Source organism: Diceros bicornis, chromosome 6 (assembly GCF_020826845.1).
Source record: "Diceros bicornis minor isolate mBicDic1 chromosome 6, mDicBic1.mat.cur, whole genome shotgun sequence".
Taxonomy (NCBI): domain Eukaryota; kingdom Metazoa; phylum Chordata; class Mammalia; order Perissodactyla; family Rhinocerotidae; genus Diceros; species Diceros bicornis.
Window position 1 is genome coordinate 58,672,501 of NC_080745.1, and position 20,283 is coordinate 58,692,783.

At 34.4% G+C, this 20,283-nt stretch overlaps 1 protein-coding gene across 4 annotated transcripts in view; it reads left to right on the top strand.

Moving 5' to 3' along the window:
• Positions 1–20,283, top strand: part of EXOC6 (exocyst complex component 6) — a 182,735-nt gene that overhangs the window by 138,493 nt on the left and 23,959 nt on the right. The window contains exons 19-21 of one of the 4 annotated variants that reach the window (XM_058543543.1): positions 1,398–1,539; positions 14,913–14,986; positions 17,982–18,626. In XM_058543543.1, the coding sequence (XP_058399526.1) occupies positions 1,398–1,539; positions 14,913–14,986; positions 17,982–18,005 (240 nt within the window). In that variant the 3' untranslated portion in view covers positions 18,006–18,626. Of the gene's footprint in view, positions 1–1,397; positions 1,540–14,912; positions 14,987–17,981; positions 18,628–20,283 lie in introns of those variants that run through there. The other 3 variants (XM_058543542.1, XM_058543545.1, XM_058543544.1) reach the window with 3 other exon arrangements.

The following is a 20,283-nucleotide window of genomic DNA, read 5'->3' on the forward strand; positions in this document are numbered from 1 at the left end:
TTCCATTTCAGATAGGCAGTTTTTCACTGTGCATGGTGTCTAAATGCTAAAGACTCATTCATAAAAGTTGCTGGTTTCTAGTCTGACTTTAAATGTGTAATTTAACGAACAAATCTTCTAGTAAACATCTTGAAAATATATTTATGTTCTTTCTTACTTTTCTAACAGATCAACTCTCTGTAAACATTTTTGTACCAATATATTGCAGCATTTATATTTGGGAGATTTTTCATGATTTCACTTTATTCACCTTTGTGATAAGTAGGAAAAAACATAATTATTAAATATCGCCGGGTAAATATTTGTTAATGCAAATGAGGCAAAATATGGCATATCTTCCAAAAGTCATTATTTCTAATCATGTTCATAGATCTTTGAATCCTATCATGGGAGTCAATGCATCACCAAACCACATAATTGTGGGTTAAAAATAGCCATAGTAGGAGCAGTATTACACTGGAAAACTTGACCTAAAAAGAGTCTTTATAATATTTTATCTTAAACTTCTAGTTGAGATATCATATTGTAATTCAGCTATGTAATCTAGAGGCTAACCATTTAAAATGATCATTTTTATCATTTTTTAGAAAATATAGCCTTAATTAAGCCTATGAGTGAAAATTCATGTAGTGTTTTAGGAGCTTATTATAGTAGAAAATATTTTATAATGATACATATAGTGAAAGAAGACCACAAGTATTTGTAGTATACTTAACTCCATATTTCTAAATTATCAGATGGTTTTAAAACTTAATTTCTAAAACTAAATGTAGATCTGTAGATGATTTTGAAATCATATTAGTAGGCAAGCCTTTTTTTTTCCCCTCGCTAATTGAAGCTATGCTACAAGCTAACGTTCTGATTATAAGTAAGGACTTATGACTCAAAATATATTTTGAATTTTAGGTACAGTTTAAATAATAATAAATTACACTGTTTATTAACTTCCTCTATTCTGGCTTGGTTAATTATATAAAGGAAAGCTTTTAAAAGAGTGTTATATGAATAAAATGTTCTATCAATATGACAGTTACTTTGTGTCATAAATGTCATATTTTAATGTGCATTTTTAAAAATACTTGAGACATTTCAAGAGATCTGAAATAATAATTAATGGTTTTTTTACTTGTATTTTAATTTTCCTGTGTGCAATTAGCACCTTAATGATACTTATATCCTGAGAAGGATAAGTGAACAAGAATATTAATTTTAATTTGTATGCTAAAAGGCATAGCCACTCAGAATACAGAAACAGAAAGGCCAATAGTCACTATCGTACCCAAAATAAAAGCAACAAAAAGAATGCCAGGCATATAATTTTTCTGATACTTTATGATGTATTTCTAAGTTTGTTTATTTGCTGTTTATTTTTTGGTTTGAATATTTGTTTTAAACAGGGGAAAGTTGCCCAGACTGCTTGCATGTCAGCCTGCCAGCATCTGTCAACATCCTTAATGCAGATGCTACTGGATAGTGAGTTAAAACAGATAAGCATGGGAGCCGTCCAGCAGTTTAACTTAGATGTCATACAGTGTGAATGTAAGTACCTTATTGGTTAAATCTCATGCATTTCTAGGAATCTGTATTTGAATTATATGGAAAAAAATAGTATGTAGTAGGACAGTTCAGAAAGGAGGGAAGAAGCCTGATTCAGCTAAACTTTTGGCAGCCTTAGAAGCAGCTTCCTTCCAGGAAGAGAAAAATATCTTAGCTTTACATTCAGGGCCTCTGGAGAGGCACTGAAGTGGCAGTCAGACTGGGATAATGAAAAAGATGCTTCATTATTCCCTTTATTTCTTCTTCTGGTCATTCTTGCCAGAACTCTCCTAATATTTGTCATAAATGGACGAAATCATTCTAAGTTTGTCATTCTTACTTTCCTTATAAATAACTTTTTAGATACTTGCTAGAAAGATAATCTTAGGACCCTGCATTCCAAATGAAGCTTCTTTTATATTCTGAATTTTTGGTTCTCTTCCCAAAGAACTTCTCAAGCCTTTACCTTTGCCATTGTTTTTCACTTTATTTTCTTTAGTTAATGAGTTAAGCAGATTCCATAATCTTGTGTTGACATTAGCCAGCCAGCTTCAAAATTTGATGTGCTCTTTGGTTATTAACCTTGTTATATGTGCTTCTGGATGTGGGTTTTATCACCCTTAAGTTATAACTCTTTAAATATGGGACATGAATATATGGAGCAATTTTTAAGCAGTGCTTTCAAATGAATGGTACACTGATTAAATGATGAAAATTCATCATTTTGCAGTTGACAATTCAGTCAGGCACCACTGTTGATAAATTGAAAATCGGTGGGGCACAAGAAGGATTATAAAATATTTGAGGCAAATTTTGCAATAATATATTCTGTGCTAAAGACATTAAAAAATTAAATGTCAGCAGCTTGCAACTGAAGCAGAAGTGACAGATTTTCTTTTCAACAAATATCAAATATTTGTCTGGCTGCTGTGTATAAGGCATTCTGCTAGGAGAAGCATAATATTAAAAAGAATAATTTTGTAGGCTCTTTGATCAGGATCAATTGTTTATTACATGAAAAAATAAATCCATAGTTTTTTGAAACCTACCTATTTCCTTCAGAAAAAGGGAAAGGCTTATCTATAAAGCCAAAAGATGGTTTTTCCCTAGGGAAGAGAAAAATTTATTTTCTTTTCCTAGAAAGCATTTCTAATTTTCTCAAATTAGAAAACCTTTATTATATTTCTTTCTCAAATTAAAACTATCATTTACAAAATGATATTTATTTTGTATTTACAAAAATATTTACCAAAAAACACTTTTTTACAAATTTCTAAGCTCAAATTGTTATTCCATTCTACAAATACTGATTTCTTAAAGTTTTTTAAAAGTCATCTTATGAAATCATTGCGTCTTATGAGATCGTTGCATATGGCGTTGCTTATATAAACATCTTACATAAATATTGCTTGAGTCATTTTGTATTGTTACATCTTTAATGTGGGTTCAGAATAAGTGGTTGAACCCTTTATTGGCATTTGGTTGTGTCTTCTCAATTAGATTTTTTGTTCAAAAATGGAAATTACCATTTGGTTAGGCAACTTCAGGTATCTAGATCTTCTCTCTGTTCTCTTACTTCTTCATGAAGGGCTAGCCTCACTATACTTAGAGAAAGGCACATAAAACCTGAAATTTTTGCCTCTCTATCGTGCCATAAGATGGTTTCTACCTTTAGTTACTTCTTTGGGTAGAGTTACTAAAGGTTCCTGTTAAAATGCTCATGTTTTCTTAAAGGGCTAATCTCTTGGAAGAGACCAAGAGAGATCCTAAGTATGAAATATAACTCAGTTAAGGAAGTCTAGGGTCAAGTGCAAGGGGGGTAAACCCTAGCCTGTTGGGGACCAAGGTTCTGGCACTATAGATATGGAAAGGGAGAGACTAGAACTCAAAGACAAACCACAGAAGATGACTCAGCTTCTTTTCAGATTATGTGTAAGGGTGGCTCTGCTCCTTAGTACTTACTGTGTCTTACTTAATCTATTTAATTAATACAATATCATGCATTCAGTACTCGCTGAACAAATATAAATTGACATTACATTTTTCATGTTTATGCCACTCTCTTTCTGGTGCAAAAGAATTATCTACCCCCCAACTCATGACTTTTAGTGATTGATACATAAATAATTTAAAAATGAAACTTAGCTGTCTCTAATGAATATGTTAAGAGAATTTTAAGTTTTCATCCTATTTTAAGTAGTGTTTGTGTTTTTTTAAATCTGGATGAAAGCAATTTTTTGAAATAGAAAGTTTATTTTCAGTATTAATGCAGCATGTTTTATTCTACATAGTGGGACAGGGAAAGGAGAAGAAAGAGACAGGAAGAGGAATTTGTCTAGGTGAGAGGAAGGCTAGAATGCATGGTAAATTTGTGAAGAGAAGGGATCTGGATACCATAGGAAGCAACTGGGATATGGAGAAGATGGGCAAGTAGTTGAGGTGCAGATCTTAGAAGCTAAAAGATCGTTGAGTTTCACCACTCACTTGATAATATACACACACGCACTCCACTACCTTGAAATCATCTCTGAAATAACCCTGCGAGGTAGTTGTCCAGCTATTCCTTGAACATCCAATTTGGGGGATTAACTACTCTTCAGAAAATGCATTTCAATACAATACATCACTCTATCAATTTTTTACATTGAGTTGAAATCGCTCTCTCTAAACTTCTCTTTATGGACCTAGTTCTACTTGAGGGCTAGAGTCACCGCTAGTCCATATTGTGCCTTTGTGCAAATTAGAAAAGTTAGCTCCACAAAAAGGAAAAAGTCCTCCAGAGTTGTCACCTTTATATGAATTAGAAAAAGTTTACTCTTTTTCCAGCTGAACTCAACTCCCAGCAAGGCACATGCTTATCAACTGAAATATGAGTTAGATAGCAGCCCTCCCCTTCCCCACTCCTCTCCTAGCTGGGCACCCGTGTGTAGTAAGCTGTCTGACAGCTATATGTGGCAGTTCTCCTTAGGGTCATACAGAAAAAACCACATCCTCATTCACAAGCCAATTATATGAAAACTCTTCTTATATCCATGTGAATTTTCTGAAGGCCAGACATCAGCAGTTCCTGTTACTGTTCTCAGGTGATATGATTTTATATCACCTTTGAACAAACTGGTTTGACTACCTTGTGTTTAATGTCTAATACCCAAAGTTGAATACAGAGATACTCAGGTATGGGAGAACCAGTATAATATGTAGTTGGACTATCAAATACGCTGTTCCATATTCTATACTTTATTAGTAAAGACTAAACTGTTATTAGCTTTTTTGATTGCCAGAGTATACTCTCAAATAGTTGAAGCTGTAGTATTCTAAAATCTGTATGTTTCTCTCTTTTTTGTGATTGTTAAGCTCTGTTTTTCTTATCCTATACTTGTATGATTAGTTCTTGTTTTAGGATTTTAAAATTATCCCTATTAAATTTTAAGATTTGTCCCACAACTAGCCTATTGAGATCTTTTTATATCAAAATTTAATATTATCTGCAGATTTGTGATCATGCTTTTTACATATTTAGCAAGGTTATTAGCAAAATGTTGAACAAAACCTGGTATCTATATCCTGAGATACAGTACATCAGGAATCCTCCAAATGTGGGCCCCAGAGAAGCAGCAACAGTATCACCTGAGAACTTGTTAGAAATGTGGATTCTTGGGCTCCACCTGCTGAATTGGGAACTCTGGGCACGAGACCCAGCAATTTCTCTTTGAATAGGCCTTCCAGGTGATTCTGATGCATGATAAAGTTAGAGAACCACAACATTACATGGATCGATCCCTTCATATTGACTTAGACCCATTATTCAGAATCTTGTGGGTATCTTACAAGTTTTTCCAGCCAGTTACTAATTCCCTAATTGAATCTAACTCATAATTTTGCTCAGTGTTATGAGCAACTTTTGTCAGATGCCTTGCTGGTATATAGGGATAATAGTGACTATTGAATTTTCCTCATCTACCAGTCTAATTACCCTTTCAAAGAAGAAAGTGATACTACCCTAATTCTTCATAAACCTATATTGATTCATAGTAATTACTTTCTCTTCAAGAGGTTCAGAAACCATACTTAAAAGTCTGTGACTGTTCTTGGAATTAACATAAAATTCTCCTAGTCTGTTTTGCACTAGCAAGAGATCCACAGTCCAAGGAAATCAGGTAGCAGGGATCAGGAGCTAGATACCACGAATCACCAAAGATCCTGGGCAACTCAGGAAAGGCTTAAGTCAAAGAATTTAAACAGTAGGGGGTGAGCATGAAATATGAGCATCAAGAATGGCCTTGATTCTGAGTTAGATTTTCCTTTGATTTGATCAGAAAGTTTCTTTTTCCATCCTCATTACTTTATAAAAACAGTATACATATGTTTCCTAGGCCTCGGAAAGTCAGTCCATAGGTAGAAACAAATACCACATCTAGCTGAGGTTGGGGAGGTGGAAAGTTAGAAATAATTCAGCTCCTCTTATCATTCAGCCGTGTGTTTTTAGTTTTTGTTTGTTTTGTTTTATTTTTCTGGTGCTGAAAGAATTAGCACTGATCCATCTGTTTGCTCACTTGTTTTTTTAAACCGTGTGTTGGTGCCCTTTTTCCCTGGTATTCCTTGTGACACACATAACTTGTGAATTCCACTGGCTTGAGCTAAAATTTCAGTCTGTAACTGAATATTTTCCATGTAAAGTCAACTGATTTGTAGGAAGATTCATTTATTCAAATGTTTAATGGGAACCTATTATCTGTTATACACTGGGAAATCAAAGATGAATCAGGCTTCCAAGATCTCACAGACTGGTTGGGGAAGAGACAGACGTGTAAATAACTGTAATAGAACATAAATTCTGTATCGAAGTATATAGTACTTGTAGAAAGGGAGGAATTAATTCTACATGGAGTTGAGATGATTGACTGTAATGGAAGTGAAACTTGAGCTGGATCTTAAAGGAGGAAGTAAGATATCATCAAAAGCAAGGAAGGGCATTCTGAGCTGAAAGAATGGCATAGGCAAAAGCACTGTGATGAGAATGCTTAGGAACTCTTCAAACAGTCTTGTGTGGCTAGACTACAAGATGCAAGATGAAAGTATGGAAAGATATGGCTGAAAAAAGTTAGACTCCTGAATGCTTGGACTTTATTTAATAAATTTTTTAATCAGGACCACTACATGGTGAAATCTATGTTATGGAAAGTTAACTCTGTGTCATGAGGAAGTAGAACTGAAATGAGAGAGATATTGCAAGTAGGAAAACCTGTTGAAAGACTATTGAACTTTTCATGCGAAGGATAAAGGGAACTTGACTTTGGTCAGTGAGAATGAAGAGAAGACAGATTCCAGACATTTTGGAGGAGGGAATACAGAAAATTAGTGAATGAGTAAATGTGATATGATTAAGATGGTTAGAACCCAAGAATCCTATGGAAGAGACCTGAGACTGCATCCCATGGTTGGGGTAGGGTTGGTGTGAAGAGGGAGAAAAGGAGAGAGGAAAGGGAAAGAGAGAAGAGATTTAACTATCAAGGATAGGTAGTTATTATAATTGTAGGCACCCTGCAGAATGCTGTGCTCATAGCATATTTGTTGAATAAATGAACAAAGTAACAAATTAAGAAGTCTCTATCATCTACATTTGTCTCTTCCAGAGTTCTTCCACCGTTGCTGTCAAAAAGTTAAGGCCAGCCAATACTGCTATACTCCAGACCATTTAGCTTCTTGATATGGATGTAACTGATCATTTATAAAAATTCTTCACGTATTTGACTGTGTTTAAGTGACCCTTTAATTTTACCTGTTCTGAGCTAAATAGTCATTTTCTTTTTTTAATGTTTTCTTAGGGGATTATTTTCACTTCCCTTTTGGTCTTCTTTTTTTTTAATCTTTTTCTGCTGTTCTTTTTTAACCCATACTAGGTCAAACTTGATAAAATGCCTGAGTTCAGGAATATAAAATCATATGAACTTATATGGAACTGTTTTTTTAAGTGCATCAAATCAATCTTAAGATGGTCTGAGCACTGGTGAGGAAGTTGAGACCATGGTTCTAGTCCTGAGCACTGCCTGTGTTTTGTGCAGGTGGCTTTGGACAAACCATTCAACAATCGAGAGGCCTCAATTTTACTGTAAAATAGGAGATTTGGAATCAATAATATCCAACATACATCCTAGTTCTAAGATTCAGAGGCAGCAAAATTTAAGGCAACGAAGGGTGTGGGGCTTTGGAGTTATATGTTAATTAATTTCTTCATATCTACTGTGTGCTTGGCATTTAGGGGATACAGTGATAAATAAAACAGAAAAGGTCCTAACTCTCTTGGGGTTTAAGCTCAGTGGGGAGGCAATCAGTAAATAACTGCAGTAATAAATATGATTATAAAGTGTTAAATTCTATAAAAGAAAAGTCTATGGTACTATGAGAAAATATAAGAAGCAGACCTAATTTAGATAAAAAGTTATATAGATTGAGAATCTGTGCATGCATGAAGTGGATACTTTTGGTTAACTTGATCATAACCATAATACTACTATAACTACATGGTTGGAGAAATCAGGAATGTATGGTATCCATTTGGAATTGCAAATGTAGCCCCCTCTGAAAACTGCACTGAACCTTTGATCCTATTATAGATTTTGTATAAGTTCAAGAGAAATCACTTCTTAGTTGGAGGAGCATTTGCCAAGCTTGGCATAAAGCTGATGTTCTAAATCTGTGTATGTGCTTTGTTTTATATTTTATACTTATTAAACACCTCTTATGTGTTGGGCCCTAGTAAAAGTACCTCACAAATGCAACTGTATAGAGGAAAACATCAGAATGTCCTCTTAAGTTCCTCTAAAGCTATCTCAGAAATCCTTCACTTCCCTAACAAAATACAGAATATTTCCAAAGCATCAGGCAATCAGAAAGATTTGAAGTACCCAGAATAGGTCTAGAATGTGCTTTTTCATGCATTCTACGCAGATACCTAAATGAAGTTACCAGCTCCTAAGAGTTTAAAATCTTAAATCCAAAGGCATTAGAAAAGCTCCAGTTTGAAGAGTACTGGCACCTGTTTCAATGGTGAGTATTGAGGAATAGGTGAATCTCTAGGTTTGAAGGCCTTGGTCTTTTTTCATTTTAGATAAAGGCTTAATTTCACCTCAAAAAAAAAACAAGATGAAACTTCTTTATAGGGGTGTGTGTGTGTGTGTGTGGCTGTGACCTCAGGGCCTCTAATTCTAGCTTTGAAAAAGGCCCAAACCCCAAAATAAAAGTATTCAGGGGACATCAGGTGGATGGTATGAGAAGAAATTTCAATGTCTTTGTTTAAAGTAAGCTGGATGCTATTACACTATTTCCCTACCTGGATTTCTTCCTGGTTTTAATGGCATTTAAGATATCAGATTGAGGCTACTTTGCCCATGTTTAATTCCAAGAAAGGGAGAGGACTAGAAACTACCTTATATAAAAGTGGGGTGATGAATGTAGAGGGGCAATTGGTCCTAGAGGCTTGCATCCCACTGCCGCCAACCACATGTCACAGAATATAAGTCTAAGAGCCAAGAATTCTAACTCTAAGACCCCTGACTCCCAGGCATGAATTCTTCTTCATCACCAGAAAAACCACTAGATGGTGCTCTTAGTCATTCCTTCTAATAACACATCTACTCCACATAGGATACTTACTTTGCCTCTCCGAAATTTGAGTTCTAATTAGATACTTTAAATCTTTAGAACTAGTAAGAAATGGAATTATAGGAAATCTATTTAATATGCAGACTATTGGTAAATGTATTCAGTCATTTATTTAGTTAACAAAATTATTCCATTTTATATGCCCTTGCCTTGTCATCCACAAGCAAAGTCTTGAGACTTGAGCCTAACCTCCTCACCTTCCCTTTCAATCATTTGTCAGTCTTTTGGTCTATTTGCTCTTATGATTCCATGGACACTCTTTCTTTCCCTTCCTGCTGCCCCTTGACAATTCTTCCTACCCTGTGTAGATGTTTTCCAAATAATCCACATTCTCTACCTTAGAGTAAAGATAACTGTCTGCCTAGGACAAGATTGTTCAAAGACTTATTCCTTCTGCGTTTAATTTCAGGGAAGGTTTTATATTTTCATGCCAGAATAAATACCTACAGCCTGACTTCCTAGCAATCTTCTTTCCCCACCGTACCAAACCCTGTGCATTTATGTATAGATCCTGAGGGCAAGAAGGGCCTATTTTCCTACTTATGGGAAAATTTTGTTATATATACAAATAACTCATGTTTTTGCTTATGGATATTCTTTATTCTCTTAAAACCTGACAGATTGCCAATTTGGAAGACTTTTTTTGTCATTATACTGATATAGCAAAGTTTTACCTTCCCAGTAAGATCAGATACCTCCCTCTGTAATCTTTCTTTTAGAATACTTTAAAATTTGGAATCATTTATTATTATTAAGTTCCATATTCTAGCGTAAAATAAGAGGAAATGAATATATCATGAAGTTTTGTTTTTAAAAAGAAATGGTCAAATTAGAGGCATTAAGAGAAAAGACCCAAAGATTCTGCCTAGCTTTCTTTAAAAAAAAGAACTTTAGAAAGCTTGGAAACTATTTTTAAGTATCTTATTGGAAGAGCAGGATCAATGTGTGTTTTTTAAAAATACCCTTTATGGCATGGCTAAATGACAAAGATATCATAATAGGGAAGTAGGTGTTATTAAATAAAAATAATAAAAAGATGAGCCAAGGAGGAGAACAAGGAGACCCCAAAATATGACAAATCATATACAAAATGAGAATCTGGATGAGCCAAGAAGGAATCTGAAGACAATATTTAAAGGGATTCCAAAAATTAGTCATCAAATCTTTAAAAACTTCAAAGGTTGAAATCTACCTCCAGAATTATTGAAACTATTAGACAATATTAGTAGAAATGAATTATTTGTATTCATTCATTAAACACATTTATTGAATATATCCTGTACACCAGGCATAGGGTATATAAAGGTAAAAGAAATTCCCTCTACCTCCCACGAATTTCTTGTTTGGTGAAAGAACTCACAATTTAGTTTGGGCTGAAGAAAACATTAGGGGTATTCTCACTCACCCTCAATTATTTTGAAATAAAGACACTAAATATTCACAGAATGTTCTCGATTTACACTGTCCAATAGACATATGTGGCTATTAAATTTAAATTAATGAAAATTAAATAAAAACTAAAAGTTCAGTGCAGGTATAGAACATTTCCATTATTGCAGAAAGTTCTGTTGGACAGCGTCGTTCTAGATCTAATCAACAAGCTAGATAATATATCAACTACTGGAACTGGACAGCATCCCCTTAGAATTTATTTGTTCGTTTGTTCAGTTTTCCTTCATTCATTTAAGAAACTTTCATTGACTATCCATTATGTATCAGGCATTGTGCTAGGTGATAGGGATGTAGAAATGGAAGTATATTCCCTACCTTCAGAGAGTTTATGGTCTGGTGGGAAGACCCAGACAGATAAACAATTATAAGACAGCAAAATGGATGGTGTAGTTAGGCTGTGCACAGGAGGTTGCAGTGAGAGCACAGAGGAGGGACCTAACCCAGCCTGCAGGGTAATGGAAGTCTTCCACAGAAGATGATGATTGAATGGAAGGATAAGTAAGAGTTATCCAATGGAAAAGAAGAGGAAAGATGCACTAGGCAGAAGGAGAGACTGTGGCATATGCAAGAAAGTGCAGGTGGTTTGGTATGGAAAGAGTTGAAGGTGTCTCTAGGGAAATGGTAAGAGATGAGGCTAGAGAGATAGGCCAGATTATAAAGGACCTTATTTGTCTTGCTTTATTGTGAAGGTGAAGGGGAACCATTGAAAGATGTTCAACTATAAAGTGGCACAAATCACATTTACATCTCAGGTAAATCACACTGGGAGAAGAGGATGCAGAGGTGGCACACAAGAAGCAGGGAGACAGATAAGAGTGTGTTTTAGTAATTCAAGCAAGAAATGATGATATTTTGAACTAAGGTAGAGATAGATTCAGACTCAAGACATTTTAGAAGGTAGAAACAACGGTAGTGACTACATTTGAGTTTTAAAGAAGGAAAAGAAATGAAGCTTCCTATCCCTAAAAAAAACATTTGATAAAAAGCCCTGAGGGCTATAAACTAGTGAGTTTCACTTCCATGTTGGTTAGGTTCTTGTGAGAGATGGGATAAAAGATGAAGAAAGAGGCTGAATACTTAATCAGATTCTGGATCAATGGATTCAGTGTCAGGAGATCTGAGTTAGCTATGTGATCCTGGGCAAGTCACTTCACTTTTAATTTTTCGACCCTATAAAATGAAGACCTGGGACCGGCCCCGTGGCTTAGTGGTTAACTGCGCGCGCTCCACTACTGGTGGCCCGGGTTCGGATCCCGGGCGCACACCGACGCATCACTTCTCTGGCCATGCTGAGGCCACGTCCCACATACAGCAGCTAGAAGGATGTGCAACTATGACATACAACTATCTACTGGGGCTTTGGGGGGAAAAAAAGGAGGAAGATTGGCAATAGATGTTAGCTCAGAGCCAGTCTTCCTCAGCAAAAAGAGGAGGATTAGCACAGATGTTAGCTCAGGGCTGATCTTCCTCACACAAAAAATAAATAAATAAAAATAAAAATAAATAAAATGAAGAACTGGGTGAGTTTTAAACTGAGCCTTCAGGGGACTCTTGGAGGTATTTCAAAGGAGGTGTCTCTTGTAGTTACTAAATTTTATGATCCATCATCTGCATGCCCTGTTTACTAAGAAAAGTTATTGTGATGATCAAAGCAGATGGTGTGTGAGAAAGTGCTTTGTAAACTATAAAGTGCTCTGTAAATTTATGGTACTATTATAATTTTGACACTAAGCTCTTTGGTTTAATTCCAAGCAGTGGGGCTTAAACTATAGTATCTTAAACAGGAACTGAGGGAGAAGAAAAAGACAGATTATTTTCAGTGTAGAAAAATTCTGGGAGATTAAGTGGATAAGAATCACAATATAATTGAAATGGAGCTGACTTTTATGCCTAGTATATAAAGTAAGTCTCTCTGTGTTATAGGAAGTCTTTGTTTATGTGTGTATGTGTATGTATATGTGGTGATGGAAGAAGCTGAGCTAACATTTACAGCCTTGGTCGGCGACCACTAGGGATTCATAGTTAGCTGTAACTTTGAAACAGTAACCTGAGGCCGTGGCCAAAAAAGCCAACAATATGCTGGATGGTCTTAAGAAAGGTATTTTTTAAATAAAAAAAAAAAAACTTTTAATAGCTATTATAATTTTGCTTATTATTTTTCAATTAATATCTGATAGTACTAGAGAAAAGCAACTCAATTATCTGGGATATGGTAGGGGGTGATGGGGTTGCCATGGTATAAAAGCATACCACTTTTCATTGAATGAAAAGACAGTGATGTGAGTAAATTGTACTAAATAATGAAAAGTGTGGCTAGATTTGCTCAATAAATCTTAGTTTTCTGGAAATAGGGGGCCTGAGAAAGGTGAGTATAGTCACCTCTCTAATGGCTATAACTACTTAGTATCTAGCAGAGAACCAATAAATAAGGGGAAAAAAATGTTGTAACTGAGTAACCAAAAGATTACTCATACTCAAAAGGTACATATACTCAACGACACATATAAAACCCATTCACCTTACTTGTGGGAGAGGCCCTTGCTCAGGCTGTATTTGCTCTTACTTTAGACACAATTCTAGTAATTGATTAGCTGACTTATCAGCTCAAGAAGATTAAAGATAACATAATAAGAGATGAGCAAGAGAGAGAGGAGTAGAATTTATGTTAAAAGTGCAGGAGAGGAGCAGAAAAATTATAAAAGCTAGACACACAAGAACTCCAAACTATTTAGTGGAACAGAAAACAGCTCTTGATGCCATAGCAGCCCTGGGAATTTATTGTATTGTATAGAATAAAAAGTGTTCTTGATGGTGATCCAGAGAATTAAGAAAAGTTTAATAATATTTAGTATACTCAAAAAAATAAGGGAAGTATTATGATGCAGTTTAAAATTCCATCAAAAAATGCTTAAGAAAAAAAAAGTTTGGATGCTTAAAGCAAAAATTAATCATTATCTTGAAAACAACAGCAATAACAAAAACTTAGTTTGAACTCTTCAGTTCCCAAAAATGCAAGATAAATTAAGCTATGCTAGGCTTCTGTATATTTATTGCCTTTAATTGTTGATTTTGAGCCTTTCTAAACTATATTTCACACAGAATCCACTAAACTTAATGTTTATTTTTGTTTTTCCAAGAACTATATAGGCTGAAAATTTAAATGGTTTCTAACATTCTGGCTCAGATGAATTCACAAGTGGGAAATGTATAATGTTCTCTAAGAGAACTCAGATATTAATGGGGAGGGAGAATGATTGCAGGCGTTCTTATTCTGATCAGAGAAGCTTGCATGTAAAATGATAATGTATTTTTAGGAGCCAAAAGTCTTTTGTCTTCAAAATAACTAATATTGGGTTTGTGTTTAACTTACTAAACAAGCTCTATTACTAGTACAGTCATGCATAACGACAGGGATACATTCTGAGAAATGCATCGTTAGGCATTTCGTCATGCAAACGTCATACAGTGTACTTACACAAACCTAGATGGTATAGCCTACTATAGCTAGGCTATATGGTACTAATTTTATGGGACCACCATTGTAAATGCAGTCTGTTGTTGACTGAAACATCTTTATGCAGTGCATGACTGTATTAAAATTTTTAAAGTACAAAAAAATTGTTGAAAAAGAATCTTTCAAAATATTTTTTTCAATCTTGTCATAAGATATCTTTTAGTTTTTAAAGAGGTGGGATTCTTTTATGGAAAATAATTATTAAAAGACAAACAGACATTCCTGCATCATCCTCATTTTGCTACTTAGAATATTTTACCTGTTGTCTGCGTGTAAAGCTGACTTCTTAACGTGTCTGCCTATTATTGCTGTTAGCTAGAAGAAGGATTTTTATAGAGCATATTCTGTAACAAAGCAGATGTTTTGAAATATGTTGACAGCCATGGAATTGGTATAGTTTCAAAATGCTTCTGTAATCGTTCACCTAAGGCTAAAAAGAGTCAGAAAACTTTTCTTGATTGAAGTATATTGCTACTCTTGAACTTTATGTAGGATAACGATTCTAAATTTATTGTAATTAAGGATTACAGTGATTAAATGGCAGATTAGAAGTTTAAAATTATTAAAATATTTGTGGTAATGGGTGTGGAGAACATTCTCAGTAGTGGAAATAGAAAGTTATAAATAGTCTTCATTGGAAATGGTTACTTGTAAATATTATAATACATTTGTAATGAGTAGAAATTAATTTAGTGGTTAAACCCTTGTATATTTTGCAATCTTGTCTGTCTTTTTTTTTTTTTAATAGTGTTTGCCAGCTCTGAGCCTGTGCCAGGATTTCAGGGGGATACCCTGCAGCTAGCATTCATTGACCTCAGACAAGTAAGATGTAATAATGTACTTCTCATTTATTGCCTCTTAGCTCTTGCATTTTTTTTTTTTTAATGCTACAGGAATGCTTGTTTGCCTTGAAACAACTTTTCTTTAGAAAAATACTTCTTTTATAACTGTGTGTTTAGTCCTTCTCTCTGAACCTATGTCCATTCAGTGTCTCAACTTCATGGAGCATTCTCATCGGTGAATATCTAACTTAGTCATTACCTGCTAAGCAGATGACTAAATAATAACTTTATACTTTGGTTTAGTGACACTTGAAGTTTATTTCATAATGATTTCATGGTCATATGTGAAAATTGGTGGTATAATGTTGGTGTCAGGACCCAAGTTAAATGTAACTTATTACAACCTAGAAAGGAGCCCCTTGCTTAAAATTTTGTCACTGGTAAAGAATGCTATTTTTATAAATTTTCTATATGCCTCCAGAAAAAAGAATAAAACTAATTTTAAAAAGGTAGTTATACATTTACATAATTCTTTTCTGGTCACATAACTCTAAGTGTAGTAACAAATATGAAAAATTTTAAATCTCTTCATTTTACTTCTCTTTAACATCTCTATTATCGTTTTCTTTATTTTCTTCCTATTACCTCTTTTCCATCTCCCTCATATTTTTTCTTCTTATTCCTTTCTTCCTCTTCCCCCCTCCTCCTTTTTCTTTTTCTTCCTTAATCCTAGGATTAAGGAGCTTAATAAAGCTGGGAGGCACAAGAGTGTGGAGGAGGGGTGGATCTAAGTTAGAGGGCTCAGGAGTACTAGAATTGACAACAGGAGTGACTGCTGCCCTTGGCAAAAAGAATGAAATGGAGATGGAATTAAACAAAGCCACTGTGATATCAGCCTATTAATGGTCCCATCCGCTTTGGGGGATGGAAATAAGTAGAGATAGGGCTGTTTCCACTGTTGGTAGAAATAGACTCTACCACAGTGATGTTTGGAGCAGGACCAATTTGAGCAGTTAAGGAGCTCTGATGTCAGTAAATGTTTGAGGTTAGAGCTATTTTTGCTCTGATTCCAAACAGTGTTCAGTAAGTATTTATGAACTACTATGTACTGACTATTTGGAGAGGAGAAGTGTGGTTGAAATAGACACAAAAGTAATATAAGAGGTAGTGTCATACTCATGAAACTTAAAAATCCTTTAGAGAAGCAAAACACCCATGAACTGGTTAGGAATACTTATAAGGCATTCAGTCATGTGGAAATAAATGGTATATCTTCAAGTAAGGTTTAGGAGGAAACTGAAAAAGCCATTTCTGTCTCCCAAGTATGTCTGTAAAGCACTGAACGTATAAAATATATTCATATTTATTTCTGTTTGCAATCAGTACTCATGTATTATGCCAAACAAGGAACACTGTTATGGATGAGCTAGATCTATAGAGGATTAGCCTTACTAAGTTAGGAAAGATAGTAGAAAATGAAGAAGTTTTATTCCAGTTTACCAGAAGATATTTTTCCATTCCAGTTTACCAGAAGATATTCTTTCTATTGAAGATAGATCCATTTCCTTTAGAAGGAGTTCTCTCTGTTGCAGTCCTGTTGCCCTGAACAAGATGATCTAATATAGAAAACTGAGTCCTTTAGCAAGTTGGAAATAGGTTTGGTTGTATATTCATTTCCCGATTAGGTTATGGCCGCTTACTGGGGTAAGTTTCCCTGTTACAAGGACCTGAATATGTTCTCCAATCCAAAGAGTATGTGATTTGAGGATAGCTCCCATTATATATGAATATTCTGTCCACAGAAAGTTTGAAATTTATTAAGTGCTATTTCCTCAGTTTTGTATGAATTTGTATGGTCTTAACTAGTTTGTTATCTCATTGTAGGATTGTGAATAGCACCACATAATTTATGAAGTTGTTGGTAAAGATTCTGTTCCTTGATTTGTCCAGATAGGTAATTGGTTCAATGCAGAGTAAAACTCTGATCCCTTTCTTCCTTCAAAGACAATCATCGTTTGACAGCAAAGAAAGCCTCTTTACAAGTGTTTGACTCACTAGGGAATTGTTACTAAGGCATACTTATAAATATTAATAAACATCTCCAGTCTTTTTGGTTGAATTTACTTTTCAAGTATGTGCGCTTAGAGGCATTAAGTCCTGGTTGACTTTTCTTCATCAATGTAATTTCTTTAAGAGACTTTTAAGTGAATAAAAAAATCTATTATGAAAGATTTAGAATCCCTGAAATCTTTTATGACACATGTAGAATGTTGAAACAAAAGATTTATATAGAAATGACTAATATAAAACAATTTTAAAGTATAGTAGTTAATATGCGGTAGAAGTGACTAGTGCATAGAAAATTTTGATGAGCTGATTTTTTATGTGTTAATTTTTCTGGTTTTAAAAGGGGCTTAAAATCATTTTCCCTGATTATTAATGTGAAAATTTAATCATACTCTATTCTTGTACTTCTATATTCTAAAACAAGAAGATGCAACTAATTCTTGTCTTTAGCTGCTGGACCACTGTGACATAACTTGAATTTTATGTTTTCAGAGGCCTTGGTTTAATAACTTGATAAGGATAGTTATTTTTCACCTATATTTGTTTTTCAAATTAATTTATAGACAGTTAAGTGCTGAAATGGTAAGTATGGGAAGTGGCCAAAAATAAAATTAGCCTTGAAAACTAAAGTCTCATATGAGGTGATACAAGTTTTTTGTATCAGATATCAGTGATTATTTAAGTAAGGATGCCTGAAAATTTCAATAGTGTTTTTATTTCCTGACTTCGTAAAGATATTTCATAGCATATTATTTTAACACTTTTATATGAAGTAGTATATCACCAAACATAAAGAGGGTGCTAACACTTTTATTTATATTTCAGTTGGGTTTCTGCACTTTTTTTTTTCCTAGTCTGTGATCCATTTCTGTCTTAATAGGGTAGCTGACAGTTCTTTTCAAGTATACTTAGAAAGGCAAAAGAGCCCTTTCATAGTACTTATAAGGGGTCATGCTTCTGTTTTTTAGTTTGAATTTGATACTGCTTCATGAATTGCTGGGTATGAAAGATTAGGAAGTAGGTCCAGTGGTCAAATTTTACCTGCCCACCCGGACTTTGCCCTGAGGTCAAACTCCTGATACTTGCTGTTCTGAATAGAGGAGTTGATGACAAGTATGAGCTGATACAAGAGGAAAGTTAGACCATATCAAAGCTGAAGGCAAGAGAATTGGGACTCAATGAGAGACTGTAGCTAAAAGATGGATCATCAGAATTGCCCCCTTCTAAAGAAAAGGAAATAGCTGACCTGTGAGTGAAAAGACTCTATCATCCTGCCAATCACATGCTTGCTAATGGAAGCCAGTTATCTCAACAACGTCTGAAAGCCTACTGCCCCAATAGACAGTGTGGAGGATTAGCAGTCCTGGCGCTGCATTATGTGAATATACTGCCTCAATCAATTTTAAATGTGTTGTTTGAACATGATTTGTATGTGTAAACTTGTTTACAAATAAAACCTATCATTCTCCTACCCCCAGTTCTGAAATTAAGTCACTAAATGATGAAGGACTTTGATATTCTTATGTGTGTCTGTTTTCTTTTGCAGAGACCATCTATTTTGTTAAATATAATCTTTCAAATGGATTTCAGATGAATATGTAAAATTCTTTTGACAATGCATGAAAATGTTAAAAATTTTAAACTATTTTTATTATAATACTCTATATAATACGTAGTATTCAGTGATAATTTTTTTATAACTCATTCTTAATACCTGGAAATATTTCTCTAAATATCACTGGAAAATGAAGTGTCCTATATAATTGAGTTTTCCAGGTAGATTAGTTTTATAATCACCAAAACTTTTAAAATGTAGCCAATTTAATGGGAAACTTTAAAAATATCTTTCTGTCCTTCATAGCTTCTTATTGAGCATAATTCTCACAGTAGATTGAGCATCCTTGGCTCACTAATCCTAATACTAAATCCTCTTTACTTGATCCTATTTCACTTTGTGATAAGTTATACTGGTAAGATATCATTGCTGCATTTGACAATATCTTGATAATCTTTTAGACAATATGGAGAAGTTTAGGTAGGTTGGATGATAATGCAGTTAGGTGTGTTTAAAACTAACAAAACAATCTCTTGCCCAAAGAATGTTGACTAATGTATAACACCCTAGAGCAGTATTTCCCAAAGTGTCTTTCCAGGAACAGTGATTTCTCGAGATGAGAAATGATTTAAAATGAGAAAAGATTTTTAAAAAAATTCCAAGTCAACTAAGTTTGGGAAACACTTTATACTCTAATTCCCTCTTAGAGACTTACCATGTGCATTAGAATTGTAAGAACTGAGAAATTTGGGAGTAACCCAGCATTTCCCAAACTTATATCACAGAACACCTCCCTCACTCATTTTGGATTGTATTACACGAAATTGGGAAATGCTGCTTTAAGTCAGGACTCTGGCAGCACCCTCTAGATGTCTGTCTTTGACAGTTTGGGATCAACATATTAATGACTTGGATAAATACATAGAAGAAATACAAATTATATGTGTAGATTACACAAAGCTAGGAGAGTTACCTAAGATGATAGAAGACAGAATTATAGTGCTCACAGTAGGCTTGAATGATAAGCCAAAGCCAACAAAGTTAACTTTAGCAAGGAAACTATTAAGTGCTGTATTTAACATTTTTAAAATTAAATTTTAAAAAATGTAGGGTGTAGGAAATCTGATTTATAATATGAAAAAGATCTGGTAGTCTTAGTTAACTTCCAAATGAACCAACAGTGTGCTGCGAATTCTTAGACTACATTAATGAAAGTGTGGTATTTGGGTTACACCACTGTGATTTTGGGCTGTTAAGACTGTGCCTCGAGTACTACATTATAATATAGACATTCACAAATTGAAGAACACATAAGAGGATTACAAGGCTAGTGAGGGATCAGGTGTCATATGAAGAGCCTTTTAGAAATCTGGGAATATTTCATCGAAAGCCTTAGAGAGGTATACCTTTGTAAGAAAATCAAATATATGGTTCTTATTAGCTTAGATTATGAGTCAAGTCTACCATTTTCTTCTTCCTATTACAATCCTAGGCCATAAAAATTATCTTGTAATTTTCCTTTCCCCATCCAGGATTAAATCCTGTTTTTAAGTATTTTATTTTGGGCAAACTAGGGAAAAAGAGGAGTGATCATTCCTCTGAACTATGTGTAGAGAATTTGAGAGAGAATTTTAATTGTGCAAAATATATTTGAATCTCATGGCACTTTTCAAATAAATGTTTTATTAAAGTATAACATACATTCAGGCAAATCA